The 19,212-nt window shown below is 41.8% G+C and overlaps 1 protein-coding gene across 1 annotated transcript in view; it reads right to left on the reverse strand.

Annotated features, from left to right (window-relative positions):
• mpped1 (metallophosphoesterase domain containing 1) overlaps positions 1–19,212 on the reverse strand; it is an 84,683-nt gene that overhangs the window by 55,875 nt on the left and 9,596 nt on the right. The window contains exons 2-3 of the mRNA XM_034863898.1: positions 18,001–18,359; positions 15,828–16,009 (exon numbers count right to left, since the gene is read on the reverse strand). Of these exons, the coding sequence (XP_034719789.1) occupies positions 15,828–16,009; positions 18,001–18,179 (361 nt within the window). The 5' untranslated portion in view covers positions 18,180–18,359. The remainder of the gene's footprint in view (positions 1–15,827; positions 16,010–18,000; positions 18,360–19,212) is intronic.

Here is a 19,212-nt window from a genome sequence, read left to right on the forward strand (position 1 = left end):
TCTAAACATTTGGGCAGACATTTTCCCTCTTTGTCACCCCGCCATCTTTTGTCTTTGAATTCAAAAGCCTGCTTTTACGCAACAAATACTTTCAATTTGTCTGTGAGTGAATCAGCGGTGGCGCGAGGAGGACGGCAACCTCCTCGTAATCTGCCACATCAAGAAAATAACAAAAAGAGGGAAAGTGAGCAAGGAGGCGTGCAAGTGTTGGAGGAAAACATAGGACAGCACAGGCTAAAAGCGAGGTTGCAATAAGGAGTGGAAACAGCTGGTCTACGTCTATCCTTCTGCCCCTTCATCCCTTTATTCCTCTCTGGTGCTTTTTCAATCCCTTCTCGCTCAGTGTCTTTGCTCTTTTGTCAAGTGCCTTCCGCCTCCAGTCAGATACTTTCCAGATTTGCTGTCTTGTCACCACTAAAACCTCCATCCTCCCAAAACCTCCACAAGGCGGCCTGTGTAAATGTGTGTAGAAGTGCCGCATGCTGCCTGCAGGTATGTACATGATCCTGAGGGTGTGTGTGTAAGCATATTGTTTGTGTATTTTGACGAGTGAGTGTGTATTCGTGAATGTGTGTGTGTGTCTGTGTGTGTGTGTGTGTGTGGACTTCCACCCCCGCCACAGGATATCTTCCGGAGTTCGGCCACCATTGTTCCGAGGCTACGATGGGTGGTCTGCTCTTTGAAGAGGAAAATCCCTACTCTGCCCAAAATTCTGCCATGTACAGGATTACTGCCCATTGTGTTTGTGTGTGTGTGTTGGTTTTGAATTTATATGCGTGCTTGTGTACATGCAGGGGGGGAATGTCCTGCCTGCCAAGACAAAGTAAATTCCTAAGTATGTGTGTCTGCATAGACACCAAAAATTAGTAGCCAAAGACCAAAAACGACAAATAACTTAATACCAAAGTGTGTGTGTGTGTGTGTGTGTGTGCATGAGTGAATGCATGTGTAGAAGAAGCAGCAGGCAAAACCTTCTGCTGAAATTAAAGGAAAAGTCCACTTTATTACAACTTCGATCTTATTTCATAGTGTCTAAAAAGTTTTTTTGTTTTTTTTAAAGACGACATCAGTCCTCAACTGGAGCTATAGTTCATCAACACAGTTGTGTCGGAGGTTACCTTTTTGAAAGTTTTTCAGCTGCTTTTAAAACGCTCTTTTGTAGGCCAAATGGTCTTTTACTTCAGCCTCAGCCACAGTGTGTGAATGTGTGTGAATGTGTGTGAATGGTTCCTGTACTATGTAAACAATATATAGTGTATAAGAACAGTCCATTTACATTTACACTATAAACATATTCCATTATGAAAAAGTTCAAAAGATGATAAAAGTATGCAAGTATTAGCTGCAAAGTGTACTTGAAGTAGGTAAAGGATCACAGAAAGCCACAGTTTTTTTGTCATTACTTAGAATTCCTTATGGGGGAGACAGAAACTTCACACTTTAGCTTTAAGTTTAACCGTGACGGATGTTTACAGACAAACGTCTTGGTTTCGGCTTTGACAAAATGCATTTAAAATAATGTATTAATTCATTTGTTCCCTGAATCTAAAATACATTTTTGGATTAGGTAATCTGGAAAAGTGTTAACTTGCTTACAACCTGTCTGATCGCTATGTCGGACTTTGTTGTGTTAATGTTAATGTTGAATGGATGGCCCAAATTCATTCTTTTGGATGTGCATATGCCTGTGTCTACTTTATATTTGTATACACCCCACAGCTTTTGTGTGTCTTCTTTACGTATAGAACATAGTGAGATTAAAACCAAATAGCGCAGCTTTAGCCAGCCCTTTATCTGTGCGTGCATGAACAGAAATGCAATAATTCAAAGGGAAGCTTCAAAAGCAACGGCACTGATGTTCAAAGACAGACAAGCTAAAGACTCAGCTCGGATCAGTCATAATTCCTATACAGCATGTGTGAGTCAGAGACAGAGAGGGAAGACTGAATGCGAGCAAAGATAGATGAAGGAGAGAAAAGCGGAGGGAGGTGAGTAAGGGATAAGACATACAACAAGGTGGAAATGGATGATGACGGAGGAAGGGAAGCAGTAAGGCTCCTGCCTTCTCACCTCAGCTTAAACTTAAGACTCGTTTCATTTCATTTAACTCACCGCCCACACACTGCTGCGTCTCAACATACACACACACACACACACAAGCGGACGCAAAACAAAGACAGCCGGCAATTATAAGGCAGTGTACACAAACACCACCTACTGAGCCACGCATCCAAAACACACATTTTATCTGAGTACAGCAGCACCTCCTAACACTTCACCATGTACTCACAGAACATACACACACACACACACACACACACACTAATACACAAACATACATTAAAACACACATAAAGAAGCAGTGACAAAGACAGATACAGCGCATCATTAAGTGGCCTCGTAGGTGGTCTTTCTCTCCTACACTCCATCTCTGTCTCTTTCATCCTGTCTGCTCCACTTCAACGTTTGGTGTGAAGGTGTGACGACGTCGCCTCCAGGATAATGTGGTTGAAGATGAAGCCGCAACTTTCAAAACCAGCGGCGTGGGCTTCTCATGAATGCTGATGAATTCAGTGACTGGCCACTCGCCACCTGTCCCATGTCTGTATTATTTCTTTTTAAACTGGAGTTCTACTGGCGCCACATTTAGCCCATGTGAAACTACAACCTTCGTACACTGCAGTGTTCGGCAGCACAGACGGAGTGGTTGCTCCGGGGCTCGAGCATCCACAAGAAATACTGAGCACCTACTGAGCACCCATGTGGGCCAGACTACCAGTAGGCTACAATCATTTAAAATTAAACATTGCAGTTGGTGCTAAGTGGAGCGTTTGTCATAGTGCGATTGGTTATGTCACTGTCAGTTCCCTGCTCCATTGATTCTTAATTTCACATGAAACTGATCGCGCTTACGTGTTAGTGAAACTTTTCATCTCCAATCCTATCTGTATTTGTAAGTGTTGAAAGATAGCCTGCTTTTGGGTTTTATCATTGAGTGAATAGGCGTGTGTGTTCATGTCTACCGCTGTCCGTTTCCTAAGGCTCTGAACTTTGTGGAGGAAAACGTAAATCGTGCATATGTTTGACAGAATGTACCTTCTTGCTTTTGTCAAAGATAGATTATCAAATTCACGTGGTACTGTTCAGAAACCAGATTACTCAAGATTGAAGTGTTTTTCCTATTTCCTTTATCTTTTCTCTGTGTCGTCTCTGGAAGTTAGGAGCTTCACCAGGAACTCTCAGAGTGTCAGGAAAGAGTTTTCATACGGTACATGATGACAGTGTAACTTCGGGCGTGTTCACTATGATTTGTTTTGTGTATGGATACCTTAATTACAAAGAAAACAATACAACACACACAAACACACAACACAGAAGAAAGATGTTTGAATATATAGACGCACAGTACTGGCTTTTTGGCTGGAACTCTTCCATGAAGACCACTCCTGTCCAGACATATACTTCACATACACCTATACATACTGTACACATGCATGTTCACTATGATGAGCTCCAACAAATCCAACTGGCTGTTTGGGAAGTATTACATCCTGAGGACGAAACATGCAGTGGCATGTTCAAACAATGTTTGACAAAAGTCCTAATCAAAAAGCAAAATAAGAACATTTCTGTTCAAACATATTGTTGTTGGACAATTTCTCAAGACTCCCACTGTACAGGAGTCAGTTTCACTGTTAAATTAAAAAAAGGTGCTGTAACGCATTGAGTGCAAGGCATTTATTTTAAAAATCAGCAACAGAGGAGACAACGGATAGAAGGTAAGATACTATCAGTCTCTTTCCAGACTCAAATACGTTGGAATTGCTGCGCTCCATATAGGTTAGGCTTACTACGTAGTCTACCTGGGTCACAGGTTAGGCCTGCTACGTAGTCTACCTGGGTCACAGGTTAGGCCTGCTACGTAGTCTACCTGTGTCATAGGTTAGGCATACTACGTAGTCTACCTGGGTCATAGGTTAGGCCTACTATGGAGTCTACCTGGGTCATAGGTTAGGCCTACTATGTTGTCTACCTGGGTCATAGGTTAGGCCTACCACGGAGTCTACCTGGGTCATAGGTTAGGCCTACTACGGAGTCTACCTGGGTCATAGGTTAGGCCTACTATGTAGTCTACCCGGGTCATAGGTTAGGTCTACTACATAGCTAGCTAGTCTACCTACTACCCTAGGATACTTAGTAAGCGGAAGGCAGCGATTCTTCTAACCTACTCTGAATCAAAAAATTTGTATTTTGAGTCACGTGATCAGGATATGATGGGCGTATTTTCGTGGGCTTAGGGATCGGAGCGATTGATTACCGTGCCACCCTCTATAGCAGTGGTTCTCAACCGGTGGGGGCGCGGACTCTCTCCCGGGGGGGCGCGAGTAAACTACAGGATGGGAGGAAAAAAAAAACTGTGCTCAACCACGGGAGCTGCCGTGAGCCCCTCTCCCGTCCAAAAGCACTCACAGTCAGCAGTAGCCTTGCGCAGCAGGCACAGCCTGCAGTCAGAGCCAGGGCTGCCAACTCTCATGCATTGGCCGTGAGACACACGCATTTGACCGGTTTCACACGCTCACACGCCACACCCCCGATTTCTCACGCTGAAGTGTCAACCCGGTCGGTCAAATTTCTGAAAGATGAGTTTATCTGTAGATCTACCCATTGAGCCACTCGCGATCGACTAGTTGTGCTTTCAGAGACTGTGAGGGGTTCAAGAGCGCTCCCCGGCTTCAGGTATGAGCTCTGAGTATCACAGACCCGTCCGTTGCTCCGTGTCCTCTCTCTCTGTAAAGATAGAGGTGAGCAGCGCGGCTGATAGCGTAGTAACTTCAGTTCGTTGTAGTGGACTCGTTCTGCTGTGGGCAGTGACGCGTTGCATCTGTGCAGACCTCCGATACTGAGCAGCGTACAGCCCCTTCTAAACTATGTCAGAGACCAGAGACCCGAATGGGCCTCTGTGTCTGCGCGACGGTCTGAATGAGATCCACCATATCAGCGGAGCAATGACATGCATAGCAGACTATATTACAACTCTCCAAATCTCGGACAACAGAGATGGGAGGAGTTATATTTTGAATGTGCACAAAGTTTTAAACATGAACAGAAATCTGATGAAACACATTTGAGCTATACTATACTATATGTACAAAACTATATATACTATACTATATTTACGATACTGAAACGTTGGGCCACTATTGTGCTTCTCTAACCTCTGTGCATCTCTAAATGTAACTGTAAATAATTCATTCAATGTTTCATAAAATGAACAATAGTCTTTATTTCCCCAAAAAAGTAAATACAGTAAGTGGGGCACAGAGGATGAGGGCCAAACATTACTGAGCCTTGGCACAAAGGTTAAAGGAATAGAATTTATGTTACTCAGTGGTTCTCATTCTATAGAATTTCAGTGGTCTTAGTTTATCCCTCAACATTAATTTAACTTTGGGTCCCTGGTCCCTACACCAGGCAGGGACCCCTGGACCTGTTCACCACAGACCCAAATCTTCTCAGCTGTTGCTGACATATGCTACTGTCTCTTCATGTGGCTCATTATGTTTGGCACATTGTCTGGGTCAGTCCTTATATCATTAGAATTAATAATGTAAATAATGTAAATGCTAAATGCCCTAAAACAGGTTGATACTACAACAATGCAAAGGTTCTTAGCCCTACAGTTTTTCACATATCATGTAACACTTGATTTCTACATTTTTTTGCCAAAAAACTCTCCAGAAAGTGCCATTTCATGGTGTATTTTTCAATTTTTTTTTTCCTGGGGGGGCATACCCCCAGACTCCCCTAGGGAGAGCCCCATCCCCCCACATATAACAAATCCCAATTTAAACCCTGAAGGATAAACACCCAAAGAAATTGCTTTGTACACAGCAAAATATGGGGCGGCCCATAATTATTATAATAATAATAATAACAATAATAACAATAATAACAACAATAAAGCATGTAACCTCATATAAATATATAGCAATAGCCTAGTAATGATGATAGGCCTAATACTACTCATAATAATACTAATAATAATACTACTGTTACTAATAATAATAATATCTGCAAGCTCACATTAGAAGTCTGGTACTAACGCCAATTATAAAAATAGCCTAGTAATGATAATAGGCATACGTACCGCTACTGATAATAATATTAATAATAATAATAATAATGTGGGCATAAAAAAAATAGCCTATCTATCTATCTATCTATCTATCTATCTATCTATCTATCGTTCATTCGTGGGTTGGGGGGCATAGGGCACTAAGGCCCCAACTGCAAGAACCAGCTTTGGGGGGGCCCAGCTTGCAAAAGGTTGAGAACCCCTGCTCTATAGGACGGTAAGCAAGTTTATCTGTGAAGTTGTTTAGGGGCTGCTACACAACAATATAATTATTAAATCAACATTTTGTTGCCTTAACCTGCATTGCCTGTAGTGATGCATCCACAGAGAACTGTGTAGGTTTCCTCAGCTCCAACATTGTTGAGTCTTTTAGCTCATTGGTTTTTGATTTCAACTTTTTTTTGTTTTCCACAAAACTTCTCTGATTAACCCAGTGCCTAGCACTTAGCAGACACGCACAGTTAGCAACCAGCTGGTAATCAGGTTCTCTTCTGCCTTGCAACATGCAATGACTTAAATCAAATTGGATTTTTTTCATCTTTGTTCTCATTTGTTGAAACAACAGTTGTTAGTATGGCAGATGAGCTAGTAAAATGATGCATTGTTAAAATGTGGCAACACATTTGCTTGAGTAATCAAGACAGACAAGTACAGACTGAGTGATTCCCATCTGACTCCCCTCCGCCCTGTTTCACCCTCCAACAGCATGGCCTCTGTTTGTTTGCTAAGTATTAAAGGGTTAATGCAGATTCAGCAACAGTTGCGTACAGAAAATTACATGCACTGACCCAAAAAACAAATCTGAGACAAAGAAATAGAGAGAGAGAGAAAGAGAGAGAGGGAGAGAGAGAAAAAAAAGGGACAGTTATGAAAAAGACTTCCATCATTCCATAAGTGATATCCACAGAGGTTTCTGTCTCTTCCGAATGTTTTCTGAACTTGGAGGAAATGAAAGAAAATAACACACATACAGAAACACACACACACACACATGCACACGTACACACACACAAATGCAAGGAACACAGTCTTTCAAGTGTGCAAATAGACGACACAAAGGCAGCGAGGGACAGATGCGAAACGGTTTGCTTAAATTTACAGTCACTTGAAATTCTGTTGAGTTTTCCAATATTAAAAACCGTAAAGGAGTGTCAAACCTCCTTGTTATGCTCTGCTCCAGCAACACTCACTGCCGGGTAAAAATAAGAAAGAGAAGTGGAGGAAAGGAAAAAAAGATAGGAAGGAAATAAAATAGAGAGAGAATGAAAATGAAGGAAAATTAGGCTTTGGGGAGGAAGGAAGAACAAGAGGAGAAGAAAAAGGAGAAAAGTGGCAAGAAAAGGAATAAGGGGGAAGGAAGGAAGGAAGGAAGGTAATGAGGAGAGATTTAGAGTGTGCTAGAAAAAGAAAAGTCATGCAAGTTTAATGTCCTTGCTGTTACCCAGCTAAAGGGAGCAAACTGGGAGAACGAGTGAAGCTCGTTGGTGAAGAGGCAGTCCAAAGGGGAGGCGAGGAGGGGGGCCGCAACAGCTGACAGAGGATAGTGATGGAGGGCCAGAAATCACACACAAACACACACACACAAAAACACACACATGTAGCTGCAAAATACACACTCGCATTTAAAGTGCCTACACGGCAATCGCATCATGTTTGTCACTTATCTATTATTCAGCAGTTTAGGGGAACAGAGGAGAGCAGGGGCTAAATAAAGAGTTGTAGACCTCACAGCCCCGAGTAAGAGAGAGAGGCCTGTGGTTGTTTTTTAATTAGGGGACACTGAGACATAGTGTTAAAGTGCTCAAATTATACTTTTCGGCTTTTTCCCTTTCCATTATTGTGTTATATATTTTTTTTGTGCATGTTATAGGTTTACAAAGGGAAAAAGCTCAAACCCCACCCCAAAAGGACTTCGCATCTCCAGAAAAAAACAGAAAACACTTTTTGTAAACTGCTCCAATAGCTCTACTGTAGTCCAGCCTTTACTTCTGTGACGTCTGTGGCATGCCCTCATACTCCTCTGACTGGCTAGTAATCCTTATCTAGGTACTGTCAGGGCCCTCATACTCTGCTTCTAACTGGCTAGTAGTCCTTACCTAGGTGCTGTCAGGGCCCGCCCTCATACTCTACTTCTGACTGGTTAGTAGTCCTTACCTATTACTGTCAGGTACTTTTTTTAAGTTAAACCATGTAAACCTATTACGGTATAACCTCTAAATACAACCTGAAAATGAGCATAATATGAGCCCTTTAATGCCAAGACTATTTGTTTTAACAATTTCACCTATTATAACAGAATTTGTATGCATTTTTACCTTTAAATTGGTCCGTATAAGCATCAATGCAGTGTCAATAATATGACGTTAAATCAAACCTTCTCATGTAATACTGAGATTATACAACAATGGTTAACAACAAAATAAAAAGTTATAATCAATCCGTATTTGTATTATTGGGCAATTCCCTCTCAAAATAAAAAATGAGCAACAGAGACAATTTCTAGTCCATCCCAATGCAGGACTTATACTTGTAACAGACTATTTTAACAGTGTGGTATTACTACTTTTACTTTGTAAAGGATCTGAATACTTGATCCATATGTTATGTATGTTCTAACACTTGGTGTCACACTGCAGGAGTGTTCTGAAAGGTCCATCCATCCATAGTACTATTTATTCCAGCACTCTTTGCACTATGCTCCATAATTAAAATAATAACTATCATAATGTACTCCTGCATACTTCATTGCACTATTGCCTCAACCTGTCTATATTGTTTCTGTTTATAGTGTGTATACATTAGTGTGTATATATTGTTTGGTTGTTTTTTATGTGTATGCGCATTGTGAGCTATGATGATCCAAAGCAAAATTCCTCATATGTGTCCTTATATCCTGACAAACTAAAGCTGATTCTGATTCTGATTCTGATCCATCCATCCTTCCATCAATCCATCCATCTTCAATAGCTAATACAGGGTCGGGTCGTGGGGGCAGCAATTTAAGCAGCCTTCCCTTTCCTGAGCCACATTAACTAGTGCTGACTGGTGGATCACAAAGCATTTCCAGGCCAGGGTGGAGATATAGTCTCGACTTGGTCCTAGATTTTCCCAGAGGCCTCCTCCCAGCCTGGAAAACCTCCCTAGGGAGGCCCCCAGGGGGCATCCTTACCTTTCCAAACAAAGGAGCAGCGTCTTTACTCCTTACGGATGACTGAGCTTCTTACCCTATCTCTAAGGGAGATGCCAGCCACGCTCCTAAGAAAACCCATTTCAGTTGCTTGCACCTGAGATCTAGATCTTTCGGTCATGACCCAAGGCCTTCATGATCATGTAGTAAAACATGGCCGGTAGATCTAGGGCTTTGCATTCTAGCTCAGCTCTCTTTTTATCACAACTGTGCGGTAAAGCAAATGCAATAAGGCACCCACTGCTCAGATATTCCATTCTCCCGCTCCATTGTCCAATCACTTCCGAACAACCCCCTTAGGTACTCCTACCCATGAGGTTAAGAACTCATTTCCTACCTGCTGTAGACAATACTCATTTCACTTACTCTGAAAGGATTCTATTCAACTACAGTTTGACACCAGTTTTGCTGCGACTTTGGTCACTATTAGAAACCATTATAACTGGACATTGTAAATGCAGCTACAGCTCTGCAGAGGAGCAAGGTAAGCATTCCAGCCCACAGGTGTGGGCCTAATTAATGGAGAACTGCAGTTTCCCTTAAAAATCCTCTGCTATGTGAAACAAATAAGGTATGATATTTCTTTTTTGCCTAGCGTTCATGAAAGAGAGGAAATGCCCTTAATACCTACAAAGACAGAAAATCACTGGAAATGGCCAGCATGAATTGATCTATTGTGAATTTCGGTATTTTGTTGTGTGTGGTCAGTCGCGGAACTGTCAGACAGACAGAAGGAAAGAGCGAAGGAGCAAAGCCTTTAAGAATTAAAGCTGCTCCTCTCTTGACCTTGCGTCAACTCATCAGCACAATGATATCCATATTTAAACAGCATTCACTGCAGTAGATTCCTGCTCCGTTCCTCTAGCTCACGCTATCACTCGGCATGAATAAAGACGTCACTCACATCTACAGCAAGGGCAGCGCACACAAACAAACACGCGAGCACTCAGAACCGTTGGCTCGGCTTATAAAATCCTTGTGGATGCTTGTTGGCATGTTTACGGGTGTGTGCTGAAAGCCTGATCAAAGAGGCCATTATTGGAGACAATTGGACTGAAGTGCTGCTGCTCACACGCTGAAAACAGACAATGATTGGCATGTATATATATATATATATATATATAATCTTCAATATATGACTTAAACAATTACTTTTTATCAAAATTAGTTTTTAACAGTTTTCATTTACTTTACTAATTAAAATCGTGTAATAGTTAATTCAATTCAATTCAATTTTATTTATAGTATCAATTCATAACAAGAGTTATCTCAAGACACTATACAGATAGACCACACTCCAGAATTTACAAGGACCCAACAGTTCTAGTAGTCTCCTCCAGAGCAAGCAACAGTGCGACAGTGGCGAGGAAAAACTTCCTTTTAGGCAGAAACCTCGGTCAGACCCAGGCTCTTGGTAGGCGGTGTCTGACGACCGAGTTATGGGTACATTTACTCAATTACAGTGTGCTTAAGAACCACTTTGAAGTACTTGAGGTGCCACTTTCTACTTCTACTCCATTGTACTTTTTACTCCACCTTATTAATCTGACATCTTCAGTTAGTTACTTTGTTAATTGGCAGAACTGTTTAGATCGGGTCTAGTTTCTAAAATGAGAAGATTTTTGTGTAATGAGTACTTTTACATTTTAATACTTTAAGTACATCTTTCTGATTTTACACACTAAACTACTTAAGTAACATTTTCAATGTAGGACTTTTCCTTGTAACAGAGTATTTTTATGGTGTGGTATTAGTACTTTAAAGTGCTCATATTATGCTATTTTCTCAATTCATTTCATAATTGTATTTAGAGGTTATATCAGAATAGGTTTAAAGGGTTTCATTTTCGAAAAACAACATATATTTGTTGTACTGCACACTACTGCAGTTCCTCATTTTGTCTGTAGAGCTCTCTGTTTTAGCTACAGAATGAGGCATCACACTTCTATTCCATCTTTGGTGGGAGTTGCAAATGTGCAGTACCTAGGTAAGGACTACTATATAGTCAGAAGCAGAGTATGAGGATGTGCACTGACAGAACCAAGGTAAGTACTGCTAGCCAGTCAGAATCAGAGTATGAGGGCCTGCTTGTATCTCTTTTGGAGATGGTAAGTCTCTTTGGGGGGGACTTTGGGCTTTTTCACTTGAATCCTATAAAATGCACAAAAAAGATATATAATGCAATATAGGAAAGGGAAAAATGTTTTACAAAATCATGAGTAAAAACTTAAAGAAGGTAATAGGTAAAATAGCTCTCCACTCACTTTCTAACTCAAGCCTTTATACAGTGACTGACAGCTGGACCGGCATGGGTCACCATGACAACAGAGGGCAGACATTTGGCATCATCCGGGGGCTGTGAGCTGTGAGTTTCCCCAGATAAGGCAACCCTTCTCTCGGGAGAAGTCTTCCTCTTCCTCTCCCTTCCTCTCCAGTCATTTAAACTTCCACCTCATCTTTCCCTGCCTTCCACTTGCTTTCCAACTTCCTTTCTCCCTGCATGCATTTCATCTCATGCCTCCTCAGTCCTCCCCTCTTTTCCTCTCTTCTCCTACCCCCAAACCCCCTCTCCTGCAGTGTTCACCATCCCTGACAAAGCCTTGAGCGGCTGCCAGCAGCCCCCGGGAGCCGACTGATTTCCTGCTAAAAATAAGAGCTCAGAGAAGAATTGGTGCCACTGAGGGCTGAAATTGGAGAGAGGTTGGAGGAGAGCGTGGTAAGAGACAGAGAAATATGAAAACTCAACACTGAAAGAAAGAGCGGACAGAGGTGGAAGAATGAGTTTGAAGGAGGAAGTAAGGCAGAGGGAGAGAAAAGGGAAAAAGGAGAATCAAACAAAAATAAGAGTGAAAGAGGAAGTAAAGAAATGATTGAGAAAAGACTCCAGTGGAGGAAATATAAAAGTAGAAAGTTTGGGGAGCAGATAATGCTCCCTGACCGAGGCTCAGTTTGAACCAACGCCTCCGTAATGAATACGCTAAACCTGATCTCCCTGTAAATCTGCAGTGCACACACTAAACAGCAGGAGTTACATCCATCTACAGAATGGAACGGTATGCATGTGTTTCTGTGTGTGTGTGTGTGTGTGACAGAGACGGGGAGCAGGACGGAATGAAAGAATAGGAATAGCCAGATTATAAATATTTATACAAGCAGACGACAGGAAGAGGAAGAGCTGGCAGAGTTGCAGGGGAGAAGAATAGAAGAGAGGAGGAAGGGATGGAGAGAGTGACTTCAGACGGAGCAGCAGGCGCGCTTGGCACGGCTTATCTTTTCTTTACCGTCTATCCCGTTGCCTGTCTCGCCGCTGGAGTGCGGGCTAGCGGATTTGCAGCTTGTGCTCCCTGTAGCTTGCATGTGTGTGTGTGTCTGTTTGTGTAGGGAAGGGAAGGACAACAAGTTCTCCCCTTATCTTCCCTCTCTCCTTTCCTCTACCTCAGAGAAAGACACAAACACAAAAAGGCCTGTGCACCCACTAACAAGCTTCTACCGTTCCTGGGTGTGTGGATGACGCCGGCTACAATGATGATAGTAATAGCTGGACTGCTCTGCTACCTCAACTCTTGTAGATTTACTGATTCAACAGTTTTTTTTTGTCAGGCTGCTTTGTACGAGGTCACCTCATTCCGGTTTCCAACAGATATCCAGTAGCGATGATAAGACTTACACTCACTCCCAACTCGGTAAAGAGATAAGACGCTTCCAGTGGAGGCTGGCAATGCAGAAAGTCTAAAGAAGAAAAGTCGGAGCTCGGTGAGGTTTCTACGCCTCTGCCTGACAAAAGGAAGTCTTAAGTCTGCACTAAATAACCCTTATGTTATCCTTGGGTCAAATTTAACCTGTTTCAGTTTTTTTTTTTTAATGGGCCATTGAAACATAAGCGCTAAAAATGTCAAGAAAAAACTTTGGAAAAAAACCCCAAAACGTTTTCTTTTAAATCAACATAAAAAAATCTTGGAAAAAGCAGTAATATTTTTGAAAAAAAGTGACCAAAACTGGGGTTTTTTCATGGTCAATGGGAAGACAACCAAGGGATGAGGTTACAGTAGTAAACCAGAAATATTGTATTTTTATTATTACTAATTAAATGATATATGCTACCCTTTCATGGTTATTTATATCACATTTTAGTGATTCAACATGCTAATGGGGGTCAAACGTACTGTATGTGGACAACATCTGCTTTGCAACTAGAAAGCTTTGACTTAACACACATTCTATTTACTTTTCCCCCCCCAGGGCTTTCAACTGCATCTCAGTGCCTTTATCATTTTTTATGATTATGGCACACTTGTTGCCATGACATCTGAGTTTAAGTTTAAGTCAACTGAGCAAATTCTATTCACCGATTCTTTTCCCGCCTCACAGTTTTCCTTGGATTCGGGTGGCCCCTAAATCATGGTTACAGCTGCTATGCCCTACTATGCCCCGCAATGCCCCACTACATCCTGCTATACCCTACTATGCCCCAGAACGGCCCACTACGCCCTGCTATACCGTACTATGCCCCAGTACACCCCACTACGCCCTGCTATGCCCCAGAACGCCGCACTATGCCCTGCTATGCCCTGCAATGCCCCGCAATGCCCTGTTATGCCCTTCCATGCCTTGCTACGCCCTGCTATTCCCCATAATGCCCCACAACCCCCCTCTACACATTGCCTGTAAAGCTTTGATCATACTTTAATGCAAACGTAGATTACTGACTGTGAAAAAGAGCAGACGTGCCAGCGCTTCTATATACTGTAACAAATTTAACGTCAAATTTATAGTAACTTACTGGTAACAATTGGCAGCAAGTTACTGTGAATTCTTTTTACAGTAAAGATACCTTACTTCCATTTACAGTATTTTATGTATTCACTGTAAAATACAAAACAATTAAACACAACATAAGATACACAAGTAAAAATCCAGTTTACTCTAGTCACAAAACTATAGTGGCTATATTGGGATTTTTACAGTAATGCTTTGACCACTGTGTTTTCAACTGTAATACTTAGACTACTGGGATTTTGTCATGTCGACAAGGTTATAGTGTAAACTTTACAGCATTCTACTGTAAAAATCATAACAGTAGTGTTAGATTTCTGTAGATTTCACAGCCATTATTTACAGTGTACATACTACACCAGGGGGAGCGCGTACACAGACGTGTTCCTCACATGTGCACTAGAAAACAAGATGGCAATCTCATGACAGCAAGAGAAGAGTCCCTTTGTTTGTTGTATTTGGCTGAGCAAGTTAAAATGCATAAATGAATATGTGCTACCGCTGTGCACAATAGCAAGCTCCCAGTTTATTTTTTCAGCAAATGCACAGTTGGTGTGCTTGTAGCGTGTACAGTCCCTTACCACGCAGACGTCTGCACAGGGACATGAGACATTTTACACGCCACAGACCCTTACAGACATGCTGACGCGGCAACCATGAACAAAGAATACTGGCTATAAAGGGAATGTAGTAAGAAGATGTAAATACGTTAAATATCTGTTGTGGAAAAACACCATCTATAAATAGTGTCAGAAATTGGGCTTAATATAAAAAAATATGTACTTAAAAATTTAATGTAAATGTGCAATTCATTTGGGATCATCTCCTCCATCATTTAGGCTTTTGAAAACCTTTTTTGCCTGGTTTGTTTCCTCCTTAAGTTATGAACTGGGGTGTCCCTGCAGTCTCTGACAGAGCTGAACACAAACCAGACTCACACCACACATTATCACACTTAAAGGACCATACTGGGGGTTTTGCATGTTTAACCCAAATCACATATAGGCCTGTTTTCCAAAGCACTGAATCTGTTTTAATTAGAGTTTTTACTATATTCCTGGCATCCAATGGTTTCAATCCATATCAGTAGGTTAGGAAAATCCTTTTGAAAAGACCTTCAGTCAACGACATTCTTTTGTCAAATGTAGCATTGTGTGGAAGCAGAAAAACTTTGAAAACCTCTCCTTTGTGGTTTGTTCAAGGAACTCCTTAAAGGTTTGAGAACCAGCTGCCACAATACGCTGCATTCATGAGGTCTCTACCTAAAACAAACGACAAACAACGGGCAGACTGTGAAATCTGGTCGCTTCTTACATTTTACAAACATGCCACTGAATCAAATCTCCGATGTTCTCGGAGCGTCCTTGAACTCATCAACTAGGGAAAGAAAGGCTCACATCTACCTAGCGAAGAAATCTATAAAAAATGTATGGCATTGGTATGCTTGGAAAAAGATCATCATTAAAGTAAAGGAGTTTTTTAACTTGCAGTCAAAGTTCTAAGACATGCACTGATACGGTTCTTTAAATTAGAGGAAAAAGCTCAGAGATTCTGAAAACTTCAAAGAATCCTCTCCTATTTAAAGTTTCAGCACTGCAGCCAGAGTGAGGTAAATTTAGCCAGGCACTGACCCTGGCCTTATTATTCTAGTGTCACAAGGGGAACCTAGTTACAGTAAACAGGGCCCTGACCCGCCCTGAATCCAGAGCCACAACTTTCAGAGATGCTGACCTAGCCAGTCGTTGAACTTCTTGACCTCAGAGGGCAGTCCCAGCTCGGTGAAGTCTCCGGCGTGGATGAACACATCTCCGTACGGCATTTGGATACTGTCGGTGCGGGAGTGAGTGTCCGAGATGCACACAAAGCGGGTGTAGCCCGGCGGCTTGGGCGTGTCGTGGGGCATCGGGTCCACCCTGAACCGGGGAAGAGTAACAGAAGACAAGAAAGTTAGGGGAGAGAGGGAGGGAAACAGGGTCACACTGCGGCTTTTAAACAATGCAGGGGAAAGAGACAGCGCACTCTGTGCAAAGTCTCTCTGGTAGACAAGAGGAAGACAATGAAAGAAGTTTGAATTAGTATCCAGAAGAAACTCATCCCCACAGACTCAGAGGAAGAGGAGGAAACAAGAGACATAGCGAGAGGCCACAATAAAAGCAGAGAGAGACAGAAAGAGAAATGTGCAGCGATAGAAAAAGAATAAAAGCAGAGCTATAGAAAAAGAGTAGAGTCCTGTGGGATTCCCAGCGAGTGTGCAGATCCACAGGGTCTCCAGGGGGAAGAGGGGAGCTGGTGAATAACCGTGGCCCACTTTAGTGAGCTCTCCTCCAGGTACGATTACACCCAGCCCGGCCTCCTCCTTCCACTCTGCCTCATCTGCACCCCACCACAAGAGAGAAAGAGAGACGGAAGTGGAAGTGGGAAACGAGATATGCATCCATGTGGGACAGCCGATAGGAAGTGTGAGTCATTCAGGGTTCATAAAAAATGTTTCATTTCCACTCTTGAGTATATGGTCAACATGCGTTTCTTTTCTTGAAACTGGAACCATGTCGGAAGGAGGAGATGACAGCACTCAGGACATTTATCCATAGACAGTTAAAGAAATGAAACAACAGATCCCGTTGTTCTGGACGGAGACCAGTGAAGTCTATTAGAATCTCTGTTCCAGTGATGGCTGAGCGTTACTGTTAAAGCTCGTGTAGGCCTATGGGTGCTTTCTGAACATATTGAACACACTTTTAAAATACCGAAAACCGTGATCATTTTGGTCCATATAACCTTCTTCTCTCCATCTGTATGCAACCTCCTTCCACTAATGCATGTGACTAACTCAACTTCTTCTCTTTCCCGGAGTCTTGTGCTCTCTCGCCACTCTCCTCTCTCCTCCTATTGCTTCCTGCAGTTTCCTGCTGTTTCTGGCTATGGATCTGTGGTTGGAGTCACCTGCTGCCTCCATGTTCCTGCTCGACACCCTCTGCTACAATTCTCCATGTCTCTCTTTCTCTCTGTCTCTTTCTCTCACTCCAAAGTAGAAGCAATAGAGATTTATTTAGTAACTAAAAACAGCGTTTTTGAGCAGCAGAGGGTGAGCATGACATGACTCTGATTGTAATGATGGAATCAGTGCTGAATATGTTCAGTCCTGAATATGCTGAATTAATAAAACAGCATGTAAACACAAGGAAGTGTTGAGTTTGCAATAACAGCAAACAGCAGCCACAGCTAATTAAAACAAGAGCAGAACCAGAAACGGGAAGACGGTGTACTAAAATAGAATATGACAAAATATATAAATGTAGCAGGAAAATTTGAAGTTGAAGCCTAACAACATCCATGAACTGACTACAGCTTAGATTTAGAGAGAGCAAGGCCAGCTATTTCCCCATGCTCCTAGTCTTATGGTAAGCTAGGCTAACCACATCCTCCTGAATCCAGCTCCATACTGCATAATCATCTCTCTTTTGGAACGAAAGTCAAAAAAGCGTATTGCCTCAAAACCAAAATACTGTTTTAATGGATAATAATAACTTCTTGTTTGGATCTCAAAAATATTACATGTTTATTATATTGTTTTTGATTTTATATTCGACATGTAAAAATAAAATATGCAGAGGAAAACCCTCAACAGGCATGTTGTGTTCTGAAAAATAATGCAATGAAAGGTATAGCATATAGAAAATATAAAGATAAAAAACATAATCTTTGTGTGGAAGAAAGCCATAGTTCCATTATCTTAATTGTTACTATAATTTCCACTATTTGTCATACCAACTGCTAGAATTATTAGGAATCAGTCATTTCAAGAGCCCTGCCTGTGAGGTTTCTGCCAAAAAGTAAGAGGAGAAAAAGAATAAAGAATGAAGAATGAGAGAAAAGTAATCATAAAACACAATATTAGACTCACATGTGGACGTGTGGTGGCTGGAAGCGTCCCTGGTTGATGTTGTAGAAGGTGAAGGCCTGAGTGGGGTTGGTGCTATATTCGTCTACCTCCACCGCTGTCCTGTTGCCTCGCTGGGCTTGCGCCTGAGCTTGCGATTGCTGCCGTCTCGCTGCCATGATCTCTGACAGGGTAAAGGCCATGACACTGGGACTGGAGCGGATCGGAGCGGCAGGACCAGCAACAGATGTCGCGTTGGGAAAGTTAGCTGCTTGTTGTTTTTAGATAGTCCAGGCCTGAGGAGAGGCTGCTGACAGGCTCAAACCCTCACAGCGATCACCTCCTCCCTCCTCCTCTTCTTCTTCTCCACAGCTCCTCCGCACCTGAGAGGAACACAACAGAGCTTATATGAAGAGTGTGTTGGCAATGTTGACGGTGATGAAAAGGATTTCACAGTTTAAGCCATCTATCAAGCCCAATATTTATTGTTTCTGCTTCATTCATTGGAAGATTTGATGCTTTGTTAGTTTGACATCATTGTAAATTGAATATTTTCAGGTTTTGGACTGTTGATGTCACCTTGTCTGGCAACTTGTGTTTGTCATTTTTCACAGTTTCCTGGTAATTCATGGGCTGATAATGTCGTAATGTATTTCCTTTCAAATTGAATTGATCATAAAATGTCAGAAAATAATGAAATTCTCGACTGTTTTTATGAACCATTCATCCAAAAAGCTACAAAAAGTTAAGCCTGTAATGCATGAGCTTTCCACGTTGTTTTTGCTGTATTCACAGTGACGCCGCCGTGTAAGGAGGAAGCCGTGGTGGATGGGTGGGCGTTAACATACAGGACTTTGAAGCCAGAGAGTGGAGTTCGCTTCCTGGGAAAAACGTAATTCTTTCACCCAGGAAATGCGTGCTCCTTTTTGTTTTAATTAAAACCACGATTTTTTTCCCCAATCTAAACGTGTCGCTTTAGTGCCATAATCTTAACTTTGGGGTGTATTTTTATCACTATTTTTTATTCCGTATTTTGTGGACAAAATTTACCCTTAATGTCCAATGAAAGTGTAGTCCAGACCTACTTTATCTCTAGTGATAAAGTGTACTGAGATAACTCAATTTGAAACTATAAAGTAAAAGAAACTGATAAAAGTGCCAAACATGCATGGAGGCATTAAAATATAGCATTTTGAAAATCAAATTTGTCAATTATCAATATAGTGAAACATTAAG

Source organism: Etheostoma cragini, chromosome 23 (assembly GCF_013103735.1).
Source record: "Etheostoma cragini isolate CJK2018 chromosome 23, CSU_Ecrag_1.0, whole genome shotgun sequence".
Taxonomy (NCBI): domain Eukaryota; kingdom Metazoa; phylum Chordata; class Actinopteri; order Perciformes; family Percidae; genus Etheostoma; species Etheostoma cragini.